Raw genomic sequence first — 21,905 nt, forward strand, 5'->3', positions numbered from 1 at the left:
ATCAAACATATTGCTGATATTGTAAACCTCTCCAAAAAAAGAATTTTCCATAAGTAGATTACATCTTGGTTAATATAATTATCTGGTAGTTCAAACTATACATCATATTATTGACTTTGAATAGACGGGGAGAGCCATTCGCCTTTAATTCAACAATATTTATTGAACACCTACACTATGACCCATCACTGTGCTAATCACTGTAGGAAACATACAAAAATAGAAAATTCGAAATGGAGTAGATACAAAAAATATTGATTAAAAAAGTCAACTCTAAGATCCTATACAGGTTTTATATTTACTCAAATGGTTGCAAAAATATTTTAAATTACAGCAAAAGATTAATAAATTAGACCCAGCCATGTGTTATAACATTTGCCATCCCTCAGTGTTTTTGCTTTTAAATTTGATGGCTAGGTATATGTGCCTTTAGGCAAATGTAGTTATTTCAGTGCAAGGATTTATGTTACTACTTGAGTACTACTTTGGAGATACTAAAGAAGTGAACAAAAAGGTCACTGATTTCACAAGTTCCAAGCTCAGTTTGAGAAGCTGAATAGTTGGCTGAAGAGCCCTGCTGTATACAAAGCAGAATGCAAACCTGACCTGCACAACAAGGACACAGAACTTCAAGAGATATGGATGATAGTAGTAGTAAAGCTTCAAGGGATCATTTTTTCCAGGACTGAGTCCCAAATGTTTATCAAAACTAAACATAATTAAAATGGAATTAATTGTGGCTCTAAAGGGGTAAAATATAGCCCCAGTATGCTCTTGAAAAGGGCAATTTTGCTTTCTGGCAGCCTTATCATGTAGATTCCACTAATTTCCAAATTTTAAAATATGAAACATTTTAAAACAGTTTCTGAAACTGATTTATTAAGTAGGAAATAGATGGCACAGTTTGTGTTACAAATAGTCAAGCTGCTAGGGGAGTGGGGGGGAAGGGAGAAGGGGAGGATAAAAATTTCCAAAAAGAAATTTCTTTTCAGGTTACAACACAAGAACACAGGAGTCCTGATTCTAAACTTTTTTAAAAGCACTAAATGGTACATACACAGGTTTCTTTTAAGACAAGGGAAAAGAAAGAAATCCAATGACAAAAGAGTTCATCCATATTTACTATAAATTATCCCTTAAGGACAAGTATCTTTTGTAGGAAGTACACAAAAACTTTCCACAGAGAAGCCACACTTCCACAAGATGATTAGATTAGGTAGACCTGCAATGAAGAAAATACATTTCAATAGATGGTTTGAAGGCTTACACTAACTTTCCACTGAAATTAATACTTGTAAAGTAAAAGAATATTACCTCTCTCTTAATAAAAAGTTATGAGAAAAAAAAATGTATCAAGAGCCAAGTAGATTTTTGGCTAAAAACAAATACTATTCAAAAAGACATTCTTTTTGCCCACATTAAAAAAATAACTAAAGCAAAACAGGCTTCTAAACTTAATAAATGAAAATGCTACTAGATGAAGGCAGCAGAAATAAGCCAAAATTAGTGCTTATTTTTGGACAAAATTATAATGAAATGAATTTCATTCTCACTACAATTTAAAAAATTCTTAATCACCAGAGGCTAGGCAACTGAAACGGGCATAAGAATCATATAAATGTCAGAACAGTATGCAAAACTCATTAATGTTTTCAAAAATTCACTTAGAGATAGAAACAGGTCCAAATAGATGCCTGTCTAAATGTACTGCAATTACGTTACAATTATTTTCCAAATACACAGATATGCTCTGTCTTTTCTCAGCTCATTACTGACTCAAACAATTTGCCCTTCTGGGATCAATTGTTTGCTAATAAATAATTGTTTACAGTCACAAAATGATGTTATGAGGTTCTTATTAGTTTTCCTTCTGCACCCTAATAAGATTGAAAACTAGCTGATTCCCAAGAGTCTAACCTTAACCTCGCTTTGTTTAAAAGCCCAGGAAATGATGAACCATCTGCTTCAGAAAATAATGGAGAGCCAAGAGGAAATATTGTTTAATTGTAGATTAACCTCCTCATGAGGCAGAGTGAAGCAGCTTCAGAATTAGCAACTATAAGTAGCAAGGAAAACAAATAGCAAAGGGGGCTATCTCTTTACTATTTAATGTCTAGTAAAAAATGTGGGGAAGTTTTCTATATGCTTAGATTTCTGTTCAAACAGTGACACAAATCTCAAATTTTATACAGTCTGCAAAATCCAAACAGGAATATAATCCAAAGCACAGTCATTCTAGCTCTGATCTTCCAAATACCTTTACTACAGCAAATAATTTCATGACCTTTAGATAGCAAGCTAAAAAAGCTCTTTTTTTGCCATTTAAAATTTTTGTGATTTTTAAGCAGATATTCCCTTCTTTGTTAATTAGGGCAGCAAAGTGCTTTGCCATCAGCAACATGACATTTAAAGTCAAATTCTGTTATATACATGATTTCCTAGAAGTTAAAAAGGAAAAGAACTTTATGAAATCAGAATGGCAAGCCGCAACAAAAGAACTAGAACAGGTTTTTATTAAGCAAGAATACAGCTTTTACTCAACAAGCCTCAAATTCTACTCACTTTTAAATCATGCCCAATAAAGCACAGACTGCTTATTTTACCACTTGCCAGAATAAAGTTTAACTGATGAGGGTGACAAAACTAAATTTAAATTTATAAAATTATTAGAAATCAAACTGCAAAAGTAACTTCAACAACTATCTCTGGAGCATCTACTACATGCAGCCAGGCCCCCACATTAGGTGCTGTGGGAAATACAAAGATGCATCATGCTGAACTATGTGTCGCATACATAAACTTAATAATACTTCATACATACTTGAGTATTAAGTTTCCTTTTTTAATTTAGTTGAAATATTCCAAATAAAAAGCCTTTCTCCACTGACATACGCAGCCTCTTTAAGTCAATATGAAAGGACTAAGATACCTTTTATTAGATTTTCAAAACTAGAGAAATTAACTATTCCAGGAAAGGACAAATAACCTTTATGATTTTCAGTAAACCCTATATTCACCCATTTCACATTCTTAAGTCTTTTAAATAGAAGAACATGCTTAACTAAATTATTCTTGAATTCTTCAACTTAATTTTGCAGCAATGAGCTAGTAATAACTCCAGAGATTCAAATAATGGTGGCTTTTCAAGAAGAATAAGAGTTTGACATTCTTCTCTACAAAACAACTAGGCACAATTTTATCCATCATACGTCTATCAACCTACGGATATTGAAAGCTTGGGAGAACAAGATAAAATCAACTCCAACCCTACAGTCAGCTATACTATCTATCAGGCATCAACAATGCTATTCATGAATTTGGAAAAATTAATAAATTCTAGGATGAATGCAAGAAAAGGCTCAAATACAGGTGAAGCATACTCACTTGGGTTTTGTTTCTGCATCTGTCACTTGGCGAATGAAGATACCATCTTCAGGATGTTCAGTGTCATCCATTTCATACATATATGATGATGCTATTGCAAGTGTGGTCCCATCATTACTAAAGGCAAGTGATGCTATGCTAGTTGGATACCGATGAAATTGGCACAATCGTTTCTTGTTGAATGGATCCCAAATATTAACAAATCCATCAGATCCACCTGTAAGCAGTTTCAAAATAAATTCATTATTTCTGAACGTCAACAACAGGAACAGAAACAGATTTTAACAGAAATGCTCCTTGTGATTAATATACTTATTGAATAAAAGCTAATTAACCAAGAGAATATTCCTGTCATTGCTTTTTAGGTCTTAGAATACTTTTCATAACATAAAATGCAAAGAAATGAAATTTAAATACTCAATGTTCTATAATTATCAAAAATATCTGCAAAAACGGAAAATTATTTAAGATAACAGTGGCAGTATTACAACCTATATTTTAATAATTTACCTGTAGCAAATGTGTTGTGAATGTTGTGAAAGGAAATGGCATTAACAGGATAAATCTGTTCAATATTATTTTCTTTTAGTCTGTGACATTTGAATGCATATTTCTTCTTCTGTACCTCAGGACTTGGGTCCAAATATTCAACTGCCACTCGGCCTTCAATAGAGCTTAACACATAGCCCTGCCAATAAGAATAGAAAGAGAAAAAGTGCAAAAATCTAGTTAGTTTACTTAGCATTATTTTCTGAATCCAACACAAACAAAAGGTGGATATTTCAAGATATAAATGGAATGCTGAGAAAGGCTGGTGATTCAGTTAATCTAATTCCTGAAGTTAAATATCAATGCTTTCTGCTTAAAGCAAAACTGGGTTTCTACATATGAGTCATCATCAGTGTCTTGTACATAGTAGACATTCAACAAATCTGTTGATTTGTAAGGCAAATTTAAATTCTGATTAAGTGCTTTAATAGTAATTCTTTGATACTTGGAAAGGTCAGCTAGATTGATACAAAAAGATTCAAATCTGATGAAGAAAGCATCTTTCAAGCTCAATGCTTCACTTCTGAGGAAAACACACATATATTAAACAGTCTCAATCAGTAGGAGAATCTTCTCTGTCAGTGGTGATGTCACATTAATGCCTAAAGGAACAAAACATAAATTTCAGATACAAAACAGATTTCTCCAGTGATAACAGGAAAACAGGGCTTAGCTCATAGTAGGCATTTACTAAATGACACACAGTAGGTGTTAATAAATGTTGTTCCCTTCCCTTTCGCCATTCACTTTTCCCTAATCAGGGATCCACCTTTGCAAATAATAAATTAAAATTCCAAATATGGCATGAAATTTAAGCTTTTTTAAAAAACTTTTGAAACTGGTGCCATTTTTCAAAATGTTCCCCCTACTTTCTTTTGAAATTATAAAAGCAGAAAATGTCAAAGATGAAAGAAAAAAGAAATGTTTTGCTTTTCAAAATCTTATAAAATAGTTGTATAGTTGTCTTCTAATCTAAATTAAATGTTATGTTCCTGAAGAGTTTAATGTAAAAATTAAATTTACCCTATGTTTTCCCATTGCTTTCAATTCTAAAACTAGAGATGCACTACAGAAAAATCTGGGTTAAAGGAAAGAATGCTTAAAAATCAAAAATTATCATTTTCTGATAAAAAGAAAGACAAACACTATTTGAAGGGACCACAATCTATTCTAACAATGTGTGGAATGAAATGGAAACTCCAGACTCCATCACCAAAGAAGCACTCTTGGAATGGCTGGTTAAGAAGTCTATCCAAAGATGGCTGTTTATACTCGCTCTTCTTAGAAAAAGTTTCTTGCCAGACTAATAAGTGGACCAATCTAATTGCAAAAGAAGTTCAACACATTACTAATTGCTCTTAAAACTTAAATGGCTGTATTTTTAGTTGGTATGTGTAATCCTAAAGCTAAAGATTTAAAGTCTCAGACTTCATAAATTAGATGAGCCAATCTTTACCTAGAAATGACAATGGAAGGAGGATGTACCATATAGCAGTACCAATAGCAATGTTATGAGAGGTATGTGTTGGGAAGGAGTAAGAGTTTTGTCTATCCTGTTATATACCAAGTTTGTTTTTTTTTTTTTTTAATCAAAAACTTCTGAAGACTGTACAGGAAAAGTACTCAAGGCAGTCTTGGTGCAAAAGCAGTCAAAGATGGCACGAGGATGCAAAATTTCAACAAATCAAAATTCCAGGTTTCAATCAGAGTTCTGATTCATAAATACTTATAAAATAGAACTGAATAACTGAGACGCAGCTCAAATCTTTTAAAAATTTCACTATCTGGCACATTCAGATTTTAAGTCTTTAAGCAATGCATTTGCTTTAAAATGTTGTTTTAAAAATCACTAGAGGAAAATTTGCATATTTTCAATATTTGTTTCAATCAGAGTTCTGATTCATAAATACTTATAAAATAGAACTGAATAACTGAGATGCAGCTCAAATCTTTTAAAAATTTCACTATCTGGCACATTCAGATTTTAAGTCTTTAAGCAATGCATTTGCTTTAAAATGTTGTTTTAAAAATCACTAGAGGAAAATTTGCATATTTTCAATATTTAATGACAATTAAAAGATCAGTACCTGTTTGTTTGGAAATGCTCGTATGCAGCGAGTCTGGTATTTCAGACTAGACTCTCTTCTCTGCTGCACATAGCCCATATTCCTCAAGTCCCATACCAACACTCTCCGACCAGCTGTCCCCACAATTAATCTGTCTCCAGACACAGAGAGCGTGTAAACCTTTTAAAGGACAGCAAAAATCACTACAAAGACTGCTACTTTGTGCATGACATTTTTATCCTAAAGTTAAACACATTTAATCAGGGTATTAAAAATCAGTTGACCAGGCCTCAAATTTTGAAAGGTTTGAGGCAAAGTGTTTTCAGTCAGTTATGAAACATATCACACGTACAACAGCTTTTGGCTTTTCAAAGCAAGCAATTCTCATAAAATAGCATATCTTCTTTGTTGTGATCTTATAAAGTATAAATAATATGCTTCAGCCAATTACCATTTACTAAAACCAAATCACTTAAAATTAAAACTAATTCATCTAACATTGCCTTTTTAAAAAATTCTTCATGTTCAAATTATTCTACACATAAAAAACCAGAAAATTATACAAGCTAATATTCCAGGAAAGATGACTTTAAAAAAACATTAAATCAGGCTCAGAAATGCCTTATGATGACTTGAATTTTTTTTAAGAAATCAGAAGTTTTTCTATGAACTTTTCTTTGGGTCTGAAATTTTCTTTCACAAATTATTAAAAATTTGGACTTCCCAAGCTATCCACCTTAAATAAGATGGTTTTGGGTATGGTTTTATTTCCTGAAAGTAAATATGTAGCATGTTTTAAAATATTATATGAAAGTCAAACATTACATAGAAATAAATAATCCTGGAAAAACAAATTATTTTTTAAATATAGAATTTAGCTTAGCTGTACTTTCCAAAAATTCACTTCACAGGACAATACAAGTTTAATATGACAACTGTTTGAACCTTCAGTATTTATAATTTTAAAAAGGAACCAAAAACTCATGGATATTTCTGAATACTCCATGTTCACCTGCCTGCTAATAACTCTTCAATGAATCTGCCACATGTAACAAGCTATGTTCAACAATTCAGTGGTCTTCTAAAATGGGATCTTAAATTTGTACCTTGGTCACATTACATGAAGCAATTATATAACTTAAAAATTAAAAAGCCTAAACTATGAAGTTTTTATATTTCCTCAGTAAAAGAAATTTAATAGACTTATAAATAGAAAATTAAAACAAAAAAGTTACATAACAGAACACATATTAAGTTCTCTGAAATATCAAAGTTTATGAATCCAGAATCCAGTAAGAGCTCAATTTATAATGGCACAATCATATCAGGAATCTTATCTTAAATCTTTACTATACAGGTGACACATACGTTTCTAACTATGTTTCCTATCCCCAATGATCATAAATCAAGTGAAACCACTGTCATACTACTGAATAGGTGTATACATTTATCAAAGAAAGTATTAAAAAAAAAGTGACATAATGAACCTTGCTGAACCAATAAGCAGCTTGATTCAGTGTGGCTGTCCATTATATGATATTCTGTCAGCAATTTATCACAGCTCTTAACATGCTACATACAACTATAAATCAAAACTAGAAACAATGCAATTATTTTATTCTGAACAAAGGTCTTGCCAGAAGTAGATTCGACTGCAATGTGGCAAAAATAATGGTTCTTTGGATGCAATACAGTATATAATGATGGCTAACATGGTCTGAATAGTATATTTACACTAAGGAAATAGATTCAATTCAAGAATACCTTTGTATTGCTAAAAACAATCTCTTTAAAATTAACTACTAACTGATAAAGTCTAACAGGGATGTAACTCAATTATCCTCTTCATCAGCCTTCACTTCCTCATCAAGAGGTTAAAATTTATACAAAAAGTTTCCATTTTAAAGAAGACTTACACCTTAGTTTCCTAAGTATATCTTTTACTATTAAAAAAAAGAACAAGGAACAGTAGCACACCTTTATCACAAATTGCAATGATAGCCCATTTTACCCTTTTAACAGTCAACTCAAACGAAACCTCAGGTCATAAAGGAAAATGAGTGATGTTTCATCTCATTTTCTGCTTTGGGCATGTCGAACCCAATTTAGGACAATCGGCAGTCTTTGCTAAATGGCTTCTACTCAAATGGCAGCATGCTGCACCCCAGCCCTGAGCTGCAGTGTGAAGAACACAAGGAAGCATTTTTAAGTCAAGTTTTATTTTTTTAAAGCACAAAACTAAGACAAAAGATAAAAAGTCCTCCTACTAATTTTAAAATGTGTTTAATTGGGTTTCAAGATATATACTAAACCTCTAAATATAAAGTCATTTTCAATAAATACATATCAAATCAATTTAACCTAGTTAAATAAGTATCATAATTTCTATTACTATTATAAAATACCTACCTTTTCTGGCTGAGAAAAGGTTCCTGCATTACAAGGAGTCCTGGGATCCCACAATTTAACTGTTTGATCCCAACTTCCAGTGACCATAACATTCACTTCTGGACAATATTCAACACATCTAATAGGTGCATCATGGGTTCCAACAAGGTTTTCTTTAAAAAAAAAAAAGGGGGGGGGGAATATCTAGTTTTATTGCCTCCACTAAAAGAACAATAAAATGAGCTATTCTTAAAGTACTCAATAAATCAGGTGCAACACCATTTCACAGAAGTCTGAATACAAAAGTAAATTTCTCTACACTCCAGACCAGCCCAGAAGTAACTCCCTTCTCCTTCTCTCCTATAATCCTACAGCATCCTACAGCTGTGGTGTGACCCCACAGCTAGTCTATATGGCAGTAGAGGGTATCTACAAGATCATAAATGCCATGATGGGGTATCTTTGTGTCCTTCTGTAGGTACATCAACCAAATACCTGACCCTCATTTGTTGGATGGAAGAATCTGGTCCCCTGAGCTCTCACAAGGAAGTCTCAAACACTAAACTAATGCTAAAAAAAAAAAAAAAAAAAAACCACCTGTTTTCTATCTAAATTTTTTGTGGTTATTAGTTTTGAAGTTCTGGGACCTGGGTCATCAGCGTTCTGATTTCATTTGACTTTCAAAACAGCTCAACTTTGGAAGATATACTTCTATTCCAGTTTTAAGTTTTATAAGTCACACATCAAAAGTAATTTGGGAGAACAGAAAAGCTGCTCCCAATTTCAATAATTTTCTGATTCTAAATAAAATGAATCCTCAATGAACTGAAAGCTTCTTTCCTACTCCCAAAAAAATACCACTCTACCATAGGCTGAAACCTTTAGGTATCTTCTAAATTGTTTTCAAATCTTGGGACTACAGACTTGTCTAAGCAAATCTGTATGGCCATATACTAGAATATATATAATCTATAGCAGTACATGAAGTGCTACAAAAAAAAAATCATGCTTGTAGAAAGCATAAGTGAAAGCCCTATGTATGTACTTACTCATATTTTACTTCGTCAAAATATTGTCTCTATCTCTATTCCCCTCTCCCTTTTATCTATTCCTAGGACCTTCTTTGAAGTACCCAAAAAACCTTTCCTATTTAATTATATGTACACAAGTATGTAGGCATGAGTGTGTGTGTATATACATATATACACACACATATGTTGACATGCATACATACAAATGCACGTGCATTTGTATAAAGAACAAGCTCTGCCACTAACAGAATGTAAAAATTTAGAAGAGATAATTCAAAATACAGACCTCAAATTAAGTTTTCCTAATAAGAGCTATCATATGTATTATCACTTTAAGGTTTGCAAATCACTTTACATATATTATTTCATTTGATCCTCAAAACAACCCTGAAAGGTAGTTGCTATTTTTAATCCTCGTTTTACAGATGAAAAAAAGATGAGGCTGAGGCTACGTGATTTCCTCAGGGTCAAACAGCTGGTGTTGAGGCAGGACATGAACTCAGGTCATCCTGACTCCAAGCCCAGAGCTCTACCCACAGCACCATCTAGCTTCCTAGAGTAAAGGATTGTTATTCACTTAAGAATAAAATTCAATGCGTTATTCATTTAGTGACTCACATATAATTAGGGCACATTAGGCCTCTAAAAGGCTCTAAGTATCAAGAATATGGAAAGGAAATAGACATTTTAATTTCAGAGATTTCAAAAATCTTTTTTTAATAAGAATTAATGAAAATAAAGTTAAATTTGCAAAGTTTCTCAAAATCTTAATAGGATGAAAGGCAATAAAAATGATCTGGATCCATCTAACTACAGAATCAAAGTCAAATATTTGGCAAATCACTTAACACTCAGGACAGCACTCAAATTTTATTATTGAAGAAAAAAGCGGAAGATGGCCAATAATTTAAAAAGTGACTTAAACTTTTTAAAAATAAATTCAAGTTTTAATTGTAACTATTCTATTTTTACAAATACATAAGTTATTTAGGATGCTATCTTGCTATAATAAAGAACCATCTACACCCTAAAAAGCTTATAAAATCAAGTACCTGAAAATGAGAAATTCTGCCACCTTACCTTGATCAGTATTCAAATCATGCATTTTCAACTGATGATCCAATCCCCCACTCCAAGCATGTGTTGGATCCTGAAAAAAAATTTTTTTTAAGTTTTTACCGTATAACACTTATAACAAATTTTAAGATCTATAAACTTTAGAATCAACCACGTTATTGAGATAAAACTTTGCCTAACTGACCTTTAAAAAAAGGAAGGTAACAAAGCAACAAACGGGAAAGCATATGGTCAACTATAAGACAAAGTAGTTTATTTACAAATGGGGGGAGGGATAGATATATACAAATACTTCCAACAATCTTACTCTAAACCCAGGTTTCTTACTATGATAACTATGACTTGATATAACTGATTTCATTTATACTCCTGTGTACTTTAAGTATTAAAAAAATAAACCAAGGTTTCTTATTGTGGAATCGCTGTACTTTTTAATATTTTGATAACAGCAATTTGATGTAATACATTTTATTTATAATCTTACATATTTTACTCGATGTATTAAGAAACATTATACTGAGATATCCATAGTTTTCAGCAGACAGCCAAAGGGGTCCATGAAACCAAAAATGTAAAAAAAAAAAAAAAAACCTGCTTCGTTTTTATAATTGCCTCATTTTGTCATTTATAAGAATCCAAAAGCTTTAAGAGATTTTTAAACAGTTATAAATAATGGGAAGAATGGGGGACACCCACACCCAATTCTACAATGATATCTTTGAGATTTTAGTCAACTACCCCCAAAAAGACTTAAAATTATTTTCACTGTGATGGGAGAGTCAGAAGGGGTCCCCTAACAACGATATCTTTAGCTAAAGACCTACATAGAAAGCGCAGTCGAGGACCGCGCCAGTGTGTTGGTATTTGAGGCGCATAGTGTTGGCAGGGACATCATAGAGCCGGACCGAAGTGTCCCAAGAAGAGACCAGCAGGAACTGGGATGTGTTGGGGCTGAACTTCACCGAGGAGATGCCATCTTCTGGAGGCTGGTTCAACTTGAACTCATTAGACCCGGTCATCTGCAGAATCAGACAGGAGTGGGTCAAACGGGGTCCCGGCCAAGGGGGAGGGTGGAGGCGGGGGTGGGGAACAGCTCTGAATCCAGGCTCAGCGCGGCAGGGGGAGCTGAATGGGGAGGATGAAAGGACGGGGAGAGGAGCAGGGGGGGAAGAGGAGGGGGGGAAGAGGAGGAGGGGAGGGGGGGAGGGGGGCAGGGAGTCGGGGAGGAAGGGGGCTGGAGAAAAGATACGGCGGCAAAACCACTGCGCCTGCGCAAGGCTGGAGCCAGGCGCGCCTCTGCCCCCTCCCGACCCCAAAGACTGCCCCTCACCCCGACCTCCTGGGACCGTCCAAACCGCCTCGACCAGCACCCAGCTCGCGCCCCTCTCTCCTCCTCCGATACCATCCAGCCCCAGGCTCTCTCACCCCAGCCCTCTACCCTCGCTTCCCGTCTCCTCATCCGCTCCTAGACAGGGAAGGCGGTGGGAACCCAACTGGCTCCCTTCCGGACGGCTCAACCAGCTCCAAGACCCGAGAGTCTCCCCAAAAACCGCAACCGCAGCCCCTCGGCGCCGGGCCACCTCGCTTTCCCCGGTTACCTTGCCGTCCGCTCGCAGGCCACCGTCCGTTGCTCCTTGCCGCCTTCTTCCTCAGCGCTCTCTTTAAGGAACAAACCCCAGCTCGCGCCCCTGATTGGGCGGTTTCAAATGCCAACGCCTAGTTCCAAGTCTCCAATTGGTCCGGGAAGCTGTCTCATGGACTTCAACCAACACCATCCTGTTCCGGGTCACAAGGAAGCACAATGTCCCCGGGTCACGGGGTTTCATATTCACAATAGTCGACGAAGCTGGCTCCCAACCACCGCCTACTGTGATAGCGAAACCACAATTCCCAGCATTCAATAGGTCGTGTTGTGTCTCAAGCGCATGCGCCCCAGCCCTTGGCGTGTTGCATATTGGGAAATGTAGTCTTTGTGTGGTGGAGACAACTTCCTTTGTCCGCGGAGTTAAATGTAAAAGTGTGGAAATTGCTATAGCTTTCCCTTTTCCCTTGTTTATATCCAGAAAACGACACTTAATTTCTTAATTGCGAAATTATCTCTTCATTACCAAAAATGACAGCCTTTTTTCAAACCTCAACCTTTTCTAACTCTGCCTTCTCGATTCTCTTTCTCTTCCATAATACTTCTTGGTTCACCTGCTACTATTATCATTCAGACTCCTTTGCTGGTTTTTCAGCCATATTATACCCCTTCACTGGAGGTAGACACCCCGCCCCCGCCAGGCTCAGTTAGAGGTTTTCTTCTGGAAACACTCTCTAACTAGGTGACTTCATCATTCATTTAAATAGCCTCTCTCCCACAGTTATAATTTAAACATCATCCTGCCCCAAGCTCCCTCCTGAACTTCTTTCACACATCTCCAACTCCTTATGGGACATGGGTGTCCCACAAACATCTCAAATGTATCAAAAATGTAAGTCATGGATCCTTCCCACCAAAACACATCGTCTTCCAAAGTTCTCAATCTCTTTTTGAGTGCACCATCTTGCCAATCACCCAGCTTCATTCTCCTTGACTCTATTTTCTCTTACTCCATATTACCTAATCAGTTGCCAAATCCTGTCATTTCTCCCTCTGAAACATTTCTCACATCTGCCTCCTTCTCTCTATTCACAGGATCACCACCTTAGATCAGGCTCCCATCGTCTCTCCCTGGACAATGGTAATGGCTTTCAGCTCTGTCTTTCTTTCCCGAATCACTCCCCTCTCCTATCTGTTCTTGACACAGTTGCCAAAATGATTATCCTAACCAGGGGTAGGAAACCTGCCGCCTCAAGGCCACATGTGGCCCTCTATGTCCTCAAGTGTGGCCATTTGACTGAATCCGAACTTCACAGAACATTTGTTCCCCACCCCTGTAAACTACAGATCTTGCCATGCCATTCTCCCACTCCATAAATTCCCAGTTTCCTACTACTGCTTCTAGAATCAAATGTATAGTCCTCTGTCTGACACTTTGAAGGCCTTTTATAATCTATCTACAACCTATCTTTCATGCTTCATTATACATTAGTATAATGAGTATAATCCCTAGCACATTGCTCTTCTACAGTGTCCTTGCTTTTGCCCTAGCTGTGCCCCTTATCTGAAATGTGCTCCCTCCTCACCTCCTCCTTTTAGAATCCCTTGTTTCCTTTAAAACTCAGCCCAAGTGCCACCCTCTACAATCCCTCCTGATCTCCCCAGCTGCTAGTGCCAACCTTTCTCCCAATCACTTACTATGTTATATGTTTGTGTACTTACACATGAACACATTATCTTAGTGATAGAGTGTAAGCTCCATGAGTTCAAGGACTGTTTTGTTTTTATCTTTGTCTTCCCGATGCCTGGTACATAATGTAGAATAAATGTTTGTCACTTGTTTGCTTGAATCTCCTGGATTCATGAATGCTATTTTATGAAGGGGGGGGGCAGGTAAAGAGGAGAGAGACCACTAATTCCAATTGCCTGGATAATTTAAGAAACAGACTCCTTTTTTGGTCTGCATTATCCACGATTCCCTGAAGATTCCCTGAAGTCCCCACTTCCCCATTAAACTGAACTCACAGAGCGCTTGTGTTGGGCCTAAGTTAAGATGGTTTGATCCCACTGGATCTTGTCTTAAACATACAACACTAGATTCACACTTAAGTGATCTCTCTCCTTCTATCTCTTCTGTCTTGCTTTATTTTCTCTCTTCCCCTCCCCTTCTCTCTCTTCTATATTTCTGTCTTTCCTCTCTGTTCATATGTCTCTGTATCTCTTTTAGTTTCTCTGTATGAGGTGTTCTAGGAGGACTTGCACCTTTGGTGTGAGGGCTTTTCCTAGCCCTTTTCAGGGCTGCTTACCCTCCTTTGATGTCTACCTGATTCACCCAACTCTCACCTGTGGCTCCAAGAAACTGTGGCAGGAACAGCAACTACTATCCAGTAAACTTTCTCAGCAGATGGACTAAACCAGGTTGGGGGTAACTGACAGGCCTCAAACCTGAGTGAGTTAAGGGGGTATCTACCCCACTCATGTGGAGACTTCCTCCAGCAGAATGGAGGGATGAGAACAATTTGTTACAATGGCCAAGAAGGCAGCTGAAGCAGGCACTGTGGAAGGTTTAGACTGCGGGAGTGGGGAACCTTTGGCCTCAAGGTCACATTTGGCCCTCTAGGTCCTCAAATGAAGCTCTTTGACTGAATCCAAGTTTCACAGAACAAATCATTTTATTAAGGGACCTAAAGGTCCCACATGTGGCCTCCAGGCCGAAGGTTCCCTACCTCTGGTTCAGAGCTTTGTCAGACATCAAAGATGCCATGATCATTCACTACATCCCAGGCCATGGCCAATCATCCTGACTTTTTTGACTTGCCACTAGGCTTTGATGACTTTGGAAGAGAGAGTAAGGCTTTGTTCAACTCTGCCTCACTTAAATCCAATTCACTGGAAAGTCAAGACATCACCAGGTGGTGTCATTAGTCCTCTTCAAAAAAAAAAAATTTCTCTCAGCAAACACAAACATTTTTGTTCCCTTCAATATCTCAATATTAGTTTCCCCATTGTTGTGTTTCTCAGGAAGGAATTTGGGGAGATGGCTTTATTATTTTCATTGATCAGAATCATAGACCAAATCAAATCATAGATATCATTTAGTTCAGTCTTTTTTTTTTACAGATGAGGAAACTGAGGTTCAATGAACTGAATTGATCTCTAGGAACACAGGACTAGTAAAGGAGAAATTCATCCCAGATCTTCAGGCTCCTAACCCCTGAATAATCCTTAATCAAAAGACAGTATGAAGATCATAGGACTGATAGCTGAAAGAGTATTTACAAATCACCTAGTCCCACCCACTTATTTTCAAAGTGATTCAGCTGGGGACCAGAGGAGTTAAGAGACTTGCTCAAAGAAACAGCTGTTGAAGGAGGGAAAGTTTGAGGTCAAAATGAAAGAGAGTATTCAATGAAATATAATGTTTATACTACATTCAAACACACAGTGTTAGGTACTCTGACTTTTTTTTTCTATTCATGCTATAAATAGATTTTTTTTAAAAGATCTTTCTATTCATTACAATGGCAAAGTGCCTGTTTCACAATACTGTTATGAGGATCAAAATGAGATAATGCATTACAATGCTTTTTAAAATTCAAAGTTCAATAAATGCCAACTGTCATTCTCCTTATTAATATTATTATCATTATCATTATTATTAACAATATCTGGAGAGAGAGTGATTCTCTGTTTCTCTTTACTCCAAGTGTTCTAGAGGGTAACTGCAGAATAAAAAATTCCAATTCTCTTCCTCCACACTGGCTCTGGCTACCTCATTCTATTTCCTGATGTTTTGTCCTTTCCCCACTTTTCTTTATTTAGTGCTATCTTTGCTTTGCAATTCTGAGAATGAATGACAGGATAACAGTTTTTTTTCAGCTAAAACTGCATAATTTCATTAAACTGTATATGCATTATTCAGGTATTTCTGAGTATGAGTATTCAGGTATTTCTGAGTATTTCACTTTAGTTTTAAGAAATGTTAATCCTTTAAAAATCCTTTAAACTCAGAATAGAACTTGGAACTAGAAGGATGATTATTTTGACTATTCTAATATTCTGATAAACAAGATGGCTGGAGAACCTAGAAATAATAAAATTTTGAAGAAAAATTTCCAACCACTTATTAATGGTCTTGGCTTTATATTCATTGATGATTGACAAATTGAAAATATTTAACTGAGTTTAGTAAGATCAACACTCAAGTGTTCCCAGAGCTGTTCCAACAGTGTTACACTTGTTGGATCACCTTGGGCTTCCAGTTTCATCATTAACAGTTAGGTGCAAGGTTTAAAAATTTAATGTAGAGGGAAAATTTAAGAAGTTCTTTACATTTAAGAGCCTAGTTATTATTAGTGCAGAGGTCCTTATAGTTTCCCTCTAGTAAGAAACTATTTCCTGAAGGAGTGGTAGGGAAAGATATGGAAAGATAAATTGATGCAGATATTTGTCTTGTTCCCTTCATAATCTCAAAACCCTAAAATATAGGCAGCTATATTATGCATCATCAAATAGCAACTGGGGACCATTTAGGTGTTTACTTATACTCATCTGGTTGTTACACCATGAAATGTTCAAAAAGTTTCTTTCTTTTTAAATTTTGTGAGTAAAGAATGATGAGGTTAGCTGCTTGTATATAAGATGGAGTATTTAAATGAAAAACTTAAGTCCATATTTTCCTGGATCTTGATTTGTTGTGGGCCTATAAAAGTCAGGAAGGAAAAGCCTAATGTAGCCAGAGGTTTGATTTTGTGTATAGTGCAAGGTCCCTATTTATAGTCTCCAGTGTACTACTAAATGCCCAAATTAGGATATGTGATTGTTGTATGATATCACTTTTGAACACTTTACTTAAAACTCCCTTTTGATTCATTTCATGAATCAACTCTTAAAATAAAGAATTGGACTACTACATGAACTGTTAAGGTCTTTTCTAGCCTTAAATCTATAGTCTACAATCTTACAAAATTTGGTAGAGGAAAATAAACTATGACTTATGGGAAGGGATGTCAAATGGAAGCTATTGAGCTTGTGCTAGAAAAGGAGTATGAGAGAACTAAAAGGTTTACAAATATTACATAGTTTAATATTATTGTTCCATAAAGTCCCATATTTTTCAGGAAGATAAATCTGATTTGTTTCAGCCTGAAAAGGCCTATTAGTCGCATTTGTGTTTTCTGTCTAAAAGAGCAGATTTTCACCCACTACAGGTCACACTGGCCTATTTTTCGCTTCCTCCAGCCGAGTATTGCTTAAAACCTAGAACCACTCAGCAGCAAGACACCAGTATAAATATTCATCATGTTTGTTGGGGCTCATTTTCAAGGATATCCCACCCCCCCACCAGACCTCTTTCTGCTTCTCCTTTGAAGACTTCAGTGCTAAGCAGAGAACAGGTGGCTGTGACAAAACATGCCGAGTGTCCGCGGTTTGAATAAAATTCACTGAAGTATTTACTTTTTGTTTCAACGATTCCTTCCCGCCCCACCCCCAGCCACATCACCCCCCTCTCCTGCTGCCCAGGCGGAGGCTGCAGGTGTCCCCTACTTTAGAGGAAAGACCAAGCTGATGCTTTGGCGCTAAAATCAACCACAATCTCAGTTCGCTGGCCACATTTCTATTAAACCCGAGCTGCCGAGAGCTTTGCACGTCATCTTGGCATTTAACAGCACACCATGTAAACTACTAAAAAAAAAAAAAAAAAAAAAAAACAAACTTCTCCCCTTCTATCCCTTGAGCCAGTCCTCAGGATTCTGAGCCACTCAATGTGGTATTTGCTGCGGTTTTGTCCACGTCTAGAGAAGTAAGGCTGTGCGGTCTAAGGCTCTGGGGTCCCCCGCTCTCATCCTCAAAGGCTGCATGATCGAGGTGCGGTGTGTGAAGAAGGAAGGAAGCAGTGGGGTGGCAAGCCCAGCAATTTCAGGTGGAACCGGGGAATAGAAAGATTGGGAAGGGGGAAGGAGATCCTCTGGGCAAAGGGAAAGCTAAACTTAGTCACAGCAAGCTGCTTCTCCGCAAAGGAGAGTGAATCACCACTAAGCAAAACTGCTTCTTCTCAAATTATTCCTAAAAACAAAACAAAACAAAACCAGCTTGGAAATGAAATTGGCAACTCAGCTAGAGACAATTAGCTTTTTTTTATTCAAATGAGTTTCCACCTTTTCGAAGTCCCAGAGAAGATGTTACAAGTCCTGTAGCCCAATTCTTAGCGTCCTGGCTCCCCCTACGGCTCGAGACCTGGCTTCTTTCAGCCCAGATATCTCTATCTTCCTTCATTTTTTTTCCGGCTTCGTGTGGGTTAGGTTGTAAAATTATGGGTTTCGTTTCTCTTAACGCACTTCCACTCTCTCCCCCTTCGCACACACACATTTATACAAACAGCTAACTCTTCTGCGAACACCTTCAACACACATGTTGAAAACGCTTCTAACTTCTTTGTTTTCTGATCCACTCCCGCAGCAGTTTATAATCCATATCTCCTTTCCAACTCTCTGAAGGATATCTGCTCAGGAGACCTTTGCCTTCTCTCCGGGTGGGGGGGGGGGATTACTCTAGGTGGGGAGACGGAGGCGAGAGGAATTAGGGGACCTGAGTGGGAGGCAGCAGAGTTTCATAACAGAGAAAGGTGACGTTTAGAATCAAACTAGTCAAACTTAGCAAACGACATTTAAAATGTTTTATTTGTCTCCGCCTTCTTTTTTCTTTTAAAAATATTTACAGATTTGAAATCCCCCTTTCGTACCTACTCATTCCTGGATGAGAGGAACAAGGAAGAGAATCTATACAATAGGCAAAATCCAACAAGTGTCCTGCTTGGAAACATTGTCTATATCTATATATCTATATGCAAGTTTATGTATAGACTATAGATATATGTGTATATAAAATCTTTAATTTTTTTTACCCTTCCAATTTTTTCTCTGTCGAAGCAGATCTGGACAAGATTCTTTTCCCCAGACTAGGGAAGTTTCTTCCCTCCCCTCTCAAAGAAAACCCCAATATTTTAAAAGAAAATTAGGTTAGTTAGAAAGCAGGCGATTGGCCGTGAGAAGCACCTTTAAATGCCCTATAATAATCAAATAAAAATAAGGAAAGGAATCCATAAATAAGAAATAATTAATACACATGGTGTATTTCATAATATTTAGAGAAGCACATTGCCTTCATTCCTATACAAATGGGGAAATGCGTCAATTTCAGAGGTCTGTTTCAACAGCAAAGGAGAAAGGAAATGGGATGGAGAAAGGGTTTGAAATCTACAAAGGGGCGGTCAGGTCCGTTGGGGTTCAGTTTGGTCAGTAGTCAATCTTGTTGTACAGATTATAGAGAGGTAAGGCTGACAGGTTGCTCCCCGGATAGTACAAAGGGGCCGGGAAGGCTATCGATCGGGGCACGGGGACCCTCAGAAGGGAATTGTCTCTGAACACCAGTGGCATCCCCACCAGAGTCTGGGCCGAGGCGTGGGCCATATTGGCCGCCTCCAGTTCTGCAGAGAGTTGCCTCTTCCATTTGTTCCGCCGGTTCTGGAACCAAGTCTTCACCTGCGTTTCGGTCAGCTGTAGGCTGGAAGCAAGGCAAGCACGTTCTGAACTGCTCAGGTAACGCTTCATGTCGAATGTAGATTCGAGCTGGTACACCTGACTGCGAGAGAAGACCGTGCGGGTCTTCTTCTTGGCGGATCCAGCCTGCCGATCTACTCCAGAATCCCGAGGCCGCTCTGCTCCAGGCGATGGTGACCCGGGGTGGAAGTGTTTCTCTTTCTCTTCTTTAAAGTCTTGCTGGGGTTGGGAGAGGAAAGGCGTCCTGTCTGAACTCACTGATCCGGCTCCTCCGCTAGCCTTTGAGTTACCTTCAACACAATAATAAGAATGACGATTGTGAAGTAGTTCAGGACAATAAAGCCATAAAGACCCTCAAGGAGCACAGGGAATTGATTGAAAATGGGCCTACGGGTTGGAAGACTACCTAAGGTTTCTCACACCTCATCACATTGTCTCCTCCTCTAGCGTTCATTTCTACACAACACACGCGGCCCTGTACCGGGGAAGTTTCTTAGTTTGTTTCAAATAACGATCTAGTGAAGAAACATTTTGATGTGACACCCAAGAAAATTCAAAGAAAAAAACAAAATTCCTTTCAGTGGTTCTTGGCCCCAAAGACATTCCCTCTCTCCCTTCTGGTCTTTGTTAAATGATTTGTAGCAGCTGTACTCCACAATCAAGGCAGATAGGCGGCTGATGGAATTTATTAATAACGATAATGATAATAATAAGATTCCTTCTCTGAGATAACTGGACTTGCAGCTCTGTCTAGATCAGCATTTCATAGAAGGTTTGTTCAGATGCCAGGCTAAAAATGAACGCCTCCTCACAATCCAACCCCCCCACCCACACACACACACACACACACACACACAGTCGTTGTAAAGACCAATCTTTGAAACGCACCCTTGTCAATCACCTCAAATTGCTAATCGCTCCGAAGAGCCAGGGAAAGGAAAGCAACACTTCTTTTTCTATAAAGAATTCAGCCGGCTTTGTCTATGACTGTCCAGAAAATAGGAAAAAAAATGTTCATTGTCCAAAAGGAAAAAATAAAGGAAAGAAAACTGTTTCTAGAAGACATTCCGATCAATCCTATCACCCTGATCTTCCTTTCCCTCCCCGCCCCCCTTTCGAAGTAACCTCCCAGAAATGTCACAATTCACTCCCCAACGGCGGGTTCACTTTTGTCTATTTCTCTTTGCATCTCTCGGGTTGTGGGAACAGAAAGCCCAGGACAGGTGGAGAGAGCTAGGGTTAAAGACTGGGAAAGGCTGCCGAGACCAATTCCCCGCCCTCCAACTCTGGCTGGGAACGGCCAACCCAACCCTAGAGAAAAGAAAGAGATACTGCCTCTCTCTCTCTCTCTCTCTCTCTCTCTCTCTCTCTCTCTCTCTCTCTCTCTCTCTCTCTCTCTCTCTCTCTCTCTCTCTCTCTCTCTCTCTCTCTCTCTCTCTCTCTCTTTCTCCTAGGCGCCCACTTCTCAGTTTCCTTTCCTGCTGTGCAGAAGAGAGCCGGTGTCAGAGTACTACTTACTGAGACAAGTTAGTGTGAGGGGCTGATGGTGCTTGTGGCCCGACTCCTTCGGGCCATGCGAGTCGGGGCAGTAACAGCCAGAGTGTTTCCAGCCGTCATCTGCCTCCTCTTCCTCCGAGGATACCGACAGACTCCTTTTCCTGTTCGCCCAGCCCGCGGCGCCCTTGGCCCCGATCTCCCTGGACTCCTCAGAGGGCCCGCTGCCCAAGATGGACTGGATAGTGAAGCTGGAGATGGGGGCGGTGGCTGGACAACATTTGCCAGGGTCTTCTTTGCTGCCCATCCTGGGTTCATAAGAAATAGCAGGAAATCAAGAAGTCCCTTTAGAGATGGTCTAGGTAGAAGGTGTTGGAGGGAAGGAGGGAGAAAGGGAGGGAGGGAAGGGAGGGGGAGAGGGGAAGGGATGGGGGGGCGGGGGAGTCGGTTAACGCTGCCTTTTTCTGTGCCGGGGTGGGGTGGGTGAAGGGGAAGGGGACAGGGAGGGGGAGACGTGGTCGTTTGCGTTTCTGTGCTAGCGAACGTTTTCGCTGGGCTTGCCCCAGTCCAAATGCCCCCTTCTCTCTAGTCTCTATTGATTTCCAGGCAGCTGGGTGGCGTCGCGGCTTCATTTGCATGAAGGTTACATCTATCGCAACCAATCACAGTGCTGCAAGCAAGTCCCGGAAAATTTCAAAAAATTCTAGACCCCCCTATATTACAGCCCCCACATCCTTCCCTTGTCAACTTTCCGATCTGGGGTCCTGGGCAGATA

General features: G+C 38.3%; 2 protein-coding genes across 4 annotated transcripts in view; both read right to left on the minus strand.

The window, feature by feature from the left end:
* BUB3 (BUB3 mitotic checkpoint protein) overlaps positions 1-12,213 on the minus strand; it is a 46,508-nt gene extending 34,295 nt beyond the window's left edge. Inside the window, exons 1-8 of one of the 3 annotated variants that reach the window (XM_036735147.1) lie at positions 12,094-12,213; positions 11,320-11,514; positions 10,499-10,568; positions 8,409-8,560; positions 6,021-6,179; positions 3,895-4,072; positions 3,385-3,601; positions 863-1,222 (exon numbers count right to left, since the gene is read on the minus strand). In XM_036735147.1, the coding sequence (XP_036591042.1) occupies positions 1,213-1,222; positions 3,385-3,601; positions 3,895-4,072; positions 6,021-6,179; positions 8,409-8,560; positions 10,499-10,568; positions 11,320-11,514 (981 nt within the window). In that variant the 5' untranslated portion in view covers positions 12,094-12,213 and the 3' untranslated portion in view covers positions 863-1,212. Of the gene's footprint in view, positions 1-862; positions 1,223-3,380; positions 3,602-3,894; positions 4,073-6,020; positions 6,180-8,408; positions 8,561-10,498; positions 10,569-11,319; positions 11,515-12,093 lie in introns of those variants that run through there. The other 2 variants (XM_036735144.1, XM_036735148.1) reach the window with 2 other exon arrangements.
* A 7,159-nt stretch (positions 12,214-19,372) lies between these two features.
* On the minus strand, positions 19,373-21,437 carry HMX2 (H6 family homeobox 2). Its single transcript, XM_036734148.1, has 2 exons — positions 21,155-21,437; positions 19,373-19,926 (listed from the first exon to the last, which is right to left on the minus strand). The coding sequence occupies exons 1-2, from the start codon at positions 21,435-21,437 to the stop codon at positions 19,373-19,375; spliced, it is 837 nt and encodes a 278-aa protein (XP_036590043.1).
* Positions 21,438-21,905: the final 468 nt, after the last annotated feature.

The sequence above is a fragment of the Trichosurus vulpecula genome, chromosome 8 (genome assembly GCF_011100635.1).
Source record: "Trichosurus vulpecula isolate mTriVul1 chromosome 8, mTriVul1.pri, whole genome shotgun sequence".
In the NCBI taxonomy this organism is placed as follows: Eukaryota; Metazoa; Chordata; class Mammalia; order Diprotodontia; family Phalangeridae; genus Trichosurus; species Trichosurus vulpecula.

Excerpts from the sequence above, each read along its gene's own strand:
- HMX2 (XM_036734148.1), bottom strand. The coding sequence starts at position 21,437 with ATGGGCAGCAAAGAAGACCCTGGCAAATGTTGTCCAGCCACCGCCCCC. Across the intron at positions 19,927-21,154 it reads CCTCACACTAACTTGTCTCA|GTAACTCAAAGGCTAGCGGA; the intron begins GTAAGTAGTACT and ends ATTGTGTTGAAG.